This window comes from Pleurodeles waltl, chromosome 1_1, assembly GCF_031143425.1.
Source record: "Pleurodeles waltl isolate 20211129_DDA chromosome 1_1, aPleWal1.hap1.20221129, whole genome shotgun sequence".
NCBI lineage: Eukaryota > Metazoa > Chordata > Amphibia > Caudata > Salamandridae > Pleurodeles > Pleurodeles waltl.
Window position 1 is genome coordinate 428,920,857 of NC_090436.1, and position 7,887 is coordinate 428,928,743.

The 7,887-nt window shown below is 41.9% G+C and overlaps 1 protein-coding gene across 1 annotated transcript in view; it reads right to left on the reverse strand.

The window, feature by feature from the left end:
- The window catches only part of FCHO2 (FCH and mu domain containing endocytic adaptor 2), a 724,395-nt gene extending 717,183 nt beyond the window's left edge, over positions 1 to 7,212 (reverse strand). Inside the window, exon 1 of the mRNA XM_069224082.1 lies at positions 6,982 to 7,212. Within this exon, the coding sequence (XP_069080183.1) occupies positions 6,982 to 7,008 (27 nt within the window). The 5' untranslated portion in view covers positions 7,009 to 7,212. The remainder of the gene's footprint in view (positions 1 to 6,981) is intronic.
- Positions 7,213 to 7,887: the final 675 nt, after the last annotated feature.

The following is a 7,887-nucleotide window of genomic DNA, read 5'->3' on the forward strand; positions in this document are numbered from 1 at the left end:
CGAATCAGAATACCCACCCAAGAGGTAGACCCTACATTGCCCAGGAAGGGGGACTGGTCACCTAGAATGGTGGTCCTTTCCTTTACCCAGTTTCACCCCAGAACAGGAACCGGGAGTCCCTGGATTGGTGCAAACTGGCTTATGCAAGGAGGGCACCAAATGTGCCCTTCAAAACATACCAGTGGCTTGGGGAGGCTACCCTCCCAAGTCATGTAACACTTACTTCCAAGTGAGAGGGAGTTACCTCCCTTTTCCACAGGAAATCCTTTGTTCTGCCTGAGCTGGTCAAGCAGCAGGAGGACAGAAATCTGTCTGGGGGGGTGGCAGCAGTGTGGACTGCCTGGAAAAACACAGAAGACTGGTAGGAGCAAAACTAGGGGTCCTCTAAGAAGCCCCCAGAGTGCATGGGATCATATGGGATTATACAACCAATACTGGCAACAGTATTGGGGTATGATTCAGATATGTTTGATACCAAACATGACTAGGTTTGGAGTTACCATTATGTAGCCAGACACGGGTACCTGTTTCCAGTACACAGGTAGAGTGGGTTCCCACACTTACGAAGTCCAGTGCAACAGAGCTGGAGTTTGTAGGGGCACCTCTGCTCATGCAGGGATGCCATCGCAAACAAGTACCTCCACCCAGCCCTCTGGGCTAGGAGGGGCTACCATAAGGGTGACTTACAGTGACCTGGTGCAGTGACCTGTAGTGAAAGGGTGCATGCACCTTTTCATGCAGGCTGCAATGGCAGGCCTGCCTACACATTTGCATAGGCTCCCATGGGTGGCATAATACATGCTGCAGCCCATGGGGAACCCCTGGTGCTCTAATGCCTTGGGTACCTAAGTACCATATAGTAGGGACTTACATGGTGGCCCCAGTATGCCAAATGTGGGGTGTGCAAAGTTCTAGGCAACCTAATTTAGAGGGACAGAGCACAACCACTGGGGTCCTGGATAGCAGGATCCCAGTGAAAACAGTCAAAGCATACTGACAGCAGGCAAAAAGTGGGGGGTAACCATGCCAAAAATAGGGTACTTTCCTACAGTGACCAAAAGAGATGTTGATAAATATTGGGGAGCTCTGGAACCACCAACCATTAGTGAATGGAAAATGGGAATGGACCCATGTATGATGGCAGAAAAAGTGACATATTAGGCCAGAGGATGCCCGATGAGGTATCAGACGATTTGGAATCTCTGGAGGAAATACTTTCATTTGGTAAAAGGGCCCGAGAAGGAGGGCTACATGCAGCAAACTACCTCCACGCCATGGAATGAAAGCTAAGAAGGGGCATACTTCCTCAGATCACCAAGATAAAGTAGAAAATGTTTTAATGCCTCACTGCGTCATATTGAGAACTGACTAAACTCCATTCCATCCATATGTAATTGCTTTACAATGCAGCTTAATGGAACTTACTGTTTGTTTGATAATGAAAATAAAACAAAAAAACAAAAATATAGTTTACAAAAATTTAAGCACAGCTTATCTAGGGGGGGGGGGGGAGGGAATGTTATTACCCCTTTGTAATGTGGTTTGATCGCAAAAGCAATAAAATAAATATGAGAAGGTAATGGGAGGCGGGTGGGCGGGGGGAAACAACAAATTAGCCATACCAATTATGTAACAGAATATATCATTAACAGAACCTGTCATAATAATTGTATAAGCATCAAAAATGAGCTGCAATGTTTGTTTTTAATGGAAAGCTTTTGCAATGACTTAAAAACCAATAAAAAGAACTATTTAAAAAAGAAAGAAATATGTGCATGACATGAAGAAACTTGGGGACACAAACTTTCAAAATTGACAGTAATTCAACTGGATCACCATCAAGTGTGGAGTGCTGTTCCTTTAATATAGGATTTTTCCACATTTATAAGCCTGTTTTTTTCAGGCGTGACACAACCCTGGGCGGAGGGATGTTCGGGATACTTCCAAGTTTCCCTTCTACAAAGTGGAGAGAAAAGCCTGTTTTTACTATGAGAGAAAGTGGAACTGTACAAGGCAGAAGCTCATTTTACTCTCATAACCCTTGGGGTCAAGAAGAACGATTTCTGTTCAAGAGTTGCCGTAATCTGGAGGGCAGAGAGAGCTGTGTTCCACAGATGATGGTGATCCAGCTGAAGCCAAGCAGGAACTATTTAAAGAGAAGCACCACTGGAAAGAATTGTTGCTAACTGCGAATTTCCATCGAGAACTGGGCTCCAGGGATTTGGGGAGTTGCTACTATAAAAACCTGTTTTTGCTGACAACTATGGCATTCGCTAGTTTGTCAACTACCCCAAGTGATTGGACATAGACCTGACCTGCACGTCCTCTACACTACAGAAGTTAAACTTCAATGGGGCTAGAAGTAAAAATACATGAATTAAAATAGTCATAGGGAAGCCAAGCAGGTAACTACTTTCATTACAATTTATGTTTTAAACAGTGAGAGTTTGCTCTTATATGTTGAGATGAAAAAGGGAGCGCCTATTCTTACCTATGGCTCTGCAAGGAAGAATAGACATATCACATTTGCGCTGCCAAAATAGTGTCAGTTAAGTTGTACGATTTGCAAGGTAAAAAACTACAAGTATTCAAAAGCATCAATAAAAGTATATTGTAAATCAGTATTTGAATACCCTTATATGGAGACATGATAACTGGAAATACAATGGATGTTGGAGTGATGGTTTCCGAGGCTTATATGCCACTTTTCGGCAGATTTTTAATTTTGTTTGTTACGTCATTAAGAAACACCTTTAACAAGACATCACCATCAAGGACGTTCGAGAAAAACTGAAGAAACTCAGAAGCCTGAATCTACCATCCATGAACTGTTGATTTTATAATATTTTTGGTACCATACTGCTTACGCTCACTTTTTGAAGAACTAATTTACATAAAGTTGTATCGCTAAAAGCATCATAAACTACAGCATGGTTTGTGAGGCAGGGTTTAAAGTTTTAAACATATGCTCAGGTAAAAAAAAGAGTAAGTATGACGAAGATATTCAAAGACTGAACAACAGAGGAAGGACTTTTTGCACAAAATAGTACTTTTTAGGGGCGAGTGCAAAGCGCTCCGTCCCCTGATGTAATCTCTCTTTAGGCTTCTAACCACGCCAATGTCTCGTCAGTCCCTTACATTGGTTTGTGGGCTTGCTTTTTAAAATCCGCTTGCTTTCATTTGTGAAAGGCATGCATACATCATGCATTTCCGTTGTTCAGCCCTCCTCGAGCGCACCGATCAACTACTGGAAACATACGAGGCTCCATGTTTTCTGTATGGTTCCTGGACTGCTTTTTCTCTTTATTTAGCAGCGCGATCGCGCTAATTTTTTTTCCCATTTAATGTGGCAAGAAGAGTCTGGTTGGGAGTTTACAACGCTAATAGCGCTAACTTGGTGAAATGCAAGACCCGTTGCATTGCAAATGCTTTTTTTAAGTACAGCGAGGGTATTCACAAATCTGTTTATTAGTGCTAGTGGATAGCAAAGCCTCCACCATTTATTATTTGTTGAAAACAGCGATATGAAAACATCATGAGGAAAATATAAATGTGGTCCACAACTCACAAACAAAACGGATGATGTGATTTACTACATGTCCTGAATTAAGAAGAACCTTATCTTGAATCAAAACTGCCCTTCTTGCTTAGCACAGTCAAATCACTCTCATACATAAAGAAAAAAATCGATATAAAGGAAACCAAAATCCTCAAAATAAAAATGCAAAGAACATTATACATTTTATTCTCTTAGCATAAAAAAACAGATCCCAGTTGCTAATGTGCAACTGCGCAAAAAAAGGACTTACAAACTTACATTTGAAATCATTTGGAAACCTGAAACAGAGAATAAGAACTTATGGAATTTTACATTCGACAGTGAACGTACAAATAGAACAATTCGGCAACAAAGGCAGAAACGTTTCATTTGGAAGTGTAAGATTAGTGGTGATAAGTTCAGAAGTGAACATCCACAAGCTCGCTGTTTTTTGGATATTCACTTACTTCTTGGAGGAATTTAGTTTCCTGAAAATGTGTGCAAATGTGTTCCTGTTAAAGACAGGTGTATACGGGCTCCACTGTATAAAGAGAAAAGAATAATGTTTCCTATATTTTCACTTAGTGAGATCTGCATCTACTTTTGCAAAGTATCTAGTTGTAACTTTTCTACCTTTAGTTGTAGGAGGCTTTACCCCTGATTTTGAGACATGCAAGTCTACACCTACGTGTAAATCTAGACTTAGAAACGGTGAACAGGGAAAGTGTAAAGTTACACTTAGGAGTAGTAGTAAATATACATCTCTACAGTTATTTTGAAAAAAGGGCCCATGTATGTGATAGAGGTGTAGGGAAAAAGTTTATTCACAAGGATTATTACCGTGCCCCTGCATATTTACATGGCAATTACACATCTAAATTTATTTACCAGGTGGAAACGCTATGGGTGTAAGTTTTACGCACTAAACAAATTTACAGCTAGTGTAGAATTTGTTTAACACTCTACTTTCTTTGTAAATCCTGGAAGAAAGAGAGACATTTTCTCCAATGCAGTAACTCTACTGAAGTACATTTTTGACTTTCATAACTCTCTCTTTATGAAACGCTGTCCTAATTGATAAAATATGTTCATACATAAAAATGGGGCAGGTGAGGGCATTCCAGCGTTTGGCTGCAACTGGTGATAATGCTCTGCTACACACTCTGTTCTTGTTATAGGAACAGAACTTAGGGTGTGCATATTAATTAGCAACGTCAGACTATGGAGGGCACTAAATATCAAGGACCGAATATCGAAAAAAACATATTGACAGGTAAATCTAAATTTTCTATACCCAAATCTACATATAAGTACCTACATGGTACATATATTCTCAAGTTATGTACATGTGGAGTTGGGAATAGTAAATCTATAACTTCCAATAAAGTACTTATCTTTCAATATTTTGCCCCATGATATTCTGACCGCGATACTCTTGTATGTCGATATTCAGTACGACAATCGAAACTAGGCACTGGTGGTTAGCAGGAAGCGAGTGTGCAATGGTACCATATGGATTTAGATGATAGAAACCTAGGTCTATGTCTGTAAAGGCCCTGTGCATTCAAGTTAGATACTTAAGAGTATGTTGCCTAACTGGATGCAACTGTAGTGTGTATGATTGGTATTATTTAGAGCCATCCTAAAAGTTTTAGCTGTGCAGCAGCATCTAGTTTTAGACAGGTGAATTATGTGTACAGTGAAGGCTAAGTGTATGGCATTGCAATAGTCCAGCCTGGACTGAATAAGAGCATTTACCACTACCATATGCAGGCTGTCTTCCAAAAAGGGGAGGGCAGTTACTAAAATGTTTAACTGCCAACAGCTGGTCTTGTCAATATGACTTACTTGCTCTTTAGGAGTTAGATATGGATCAAAAATAAAATCTAAATCATGTGCTGCTTTAGTGTAGGCAGGAAAATGGCCCATTGATAAAGGTCAATCAAGCAGGCTGGTATCTTGTGGCCCGTTTGCAAGTTCTTTGCTTTAAAAGAATTTAAATGTAAACATTTTTGAGCCATCCACCACTTTGTAAATTGCCCCGGATCCTTCAGGACAAGGGGGAGGCGACTGGCGCCCTCCCGTGTTTTCTTTTAGTTGAAAATGAGCGGATTATCATCTGCATATGTATAAAAAATTATACAATCTGAGCCATAGCTGTTGCTAGGGCCTAGGAAACTGACCTCTTAAACTCCGCATTGTAGTTTTGTGGTTTTAAAAGCTTTGGAGTTTCAAAAATCCATTAGGCAACATAATTTAAGAGAAACAGGCGTATACTTGAAAACAATGATCAAGGGTTTTTCTTTTACACTGCAGCTTTAGCTTTCTTAAAAGACAAACCTTTTAAACAGGCAAGTGAATAAGGCGCAAAATAGAAAGCTTAGGAAAATGTATATATGTATGTGACATTTCGCTCTGGGGGGTTTTATAGGAACATGAAAAGTTTGTTTAGCTTTCCGTCGCTATCGTCGTTATAGGTTGGGAAGTTAACTGGGGAGGTACGTGCCAAGCGCCATTGTATTGTTTTTTTAACTGTTTTAAAACTCAGTGCAGCCTAATATTAAGCGCACCAGCGAACGCTAACAATGCAAAACTGGTAAGGGGGTGTTAAGATAAAAAAAAAAGAAATGAAATTTAAAGCAGTGAAGCAAACGCTGTAGATAATACTGTCAACAAAATACAAGAGTCTGAGCACACCAAAGTTCCCTTCTGAAGTCACTCCCTCTTTTACGAAAGGCATTGATACTGATATTTATAAAAAAAAAAAAAGTCCTCTTCCCCTTGCCCATCGCCGCCGACCAGTACTCTTAAGACCTCTTTCTCCCGTCCACGTATATAAGTGGATAAAAAAAATCACCCTCTTTTCTGCTTCCGAATACTGGAATGCCCGCAATAACACAGTGGGAATACAAAAGAGGAGAAGATAAAAAAAAATCTAATGTTCACAAAACGGGTTTGAGATCGTTTCTCTGAGTAGCAGTCAAGCCGAGGCGCGTCCCAGAGAATCTGTGCTTGATTCAGCCATGCACACGTTTCAGCAACCAGAACGAATATTTTAAACAGATGGGAGAATGTTGAAGAGCAGTAAACGGGCACGCTCTGAGACTGCTAACCTCATCTACCCTATATTCACGCCTGCAAACTATCCAAAAACACAGTTCCCAGGACATGTACTCTCAGACTAGCTTGCCTAAGGGAGAGCCACGGTGTTTCCGGGGTCGCTGCTGACAGCCACGTCGCCCAATAAGAATAGTCAACAGAGTAGATCATTGGGGGCGATAACCAACCCTGGATGACATAGTCGCTTAGACTCCGCCTCCACGGTCGAAAGGTAGGTGGCATCTAGAGCGACCCCCAGTTCCCAGCTTGAGCGAGAGAGCGCTGGTAAAGTAGTAAGGAGTTGAGGAGTGGTGTGCATATTGAAGGGAAGAGGAGGGTCCTACCCAGAAGTTCTCCACGAAGTGGGCCATGACGATGACTGACGCCCGCCGGCCGCGGACAAAAGTCCCACAGAAAATGTAGCCGGCACCGGCCTCTGTTCAGTCCTCCCCCTCTCCTGCGGTGACGCTGGGTGTCTGCTCTTCTCTCTGACGCGGGACAGGAGAAAGCACCGCCCCGGCTCTTGCCCTCCTACAGATTGAGTACGGTCAGCCCTAACGCCCTCTCCGGGCGCGCTCTCGGCGGTTCCTCCCACTCGGTGTGAGTGCTGGCCGCGCGCTTTAGAAGGGGGTTAAAACGACCCGTTTATTCTTCCCTTTCTTGCACCAGGTACTTAACTGTACGTACGATTGGGAAAGAGCACTAGACACATTGTGACTTTAAAGAAACTTATGAAGACGCCCGTTGTGTTATTTTTCTTTTTCAGAAAATCGATACTTTTTACTCTGTTATTGTTTTCCCAGGTAGTTGCCGAGACTGCCGCCTGTACACTTTTGGTATAATTTATTATTTTATGTGCAGTTAACACACATATGTACAAACTACTTTTGAGAGTTCAATGCCTAACCTCTGTTGATTCTCAATATAGACTTCGCCCAGTCCCACAACACATACGCACGCGAAAAGTTAAACAGTTCGGCTATCTTCTCGAAGACGCAGATGTGTGATGAAGTCGAGCTACAAGTTGGCTGGTGACCCTTTCTCTTTCCAGCACTCCATCATATTATTTTTTTAATACAAATACTTGCAATTGTGCTTTTTAGAATAATTCATAATCTGACATTGACGGGAAGTACAAAGTCTGTAGTAAATTGCGTTGCCAGTGCCCCAGCACGGTGAGGCGCGGAAGTACAGCGCTGTAAGCTCCTCTAACGTCTCCCCCGCTGTCCCCATACATTCCATCGTACCTC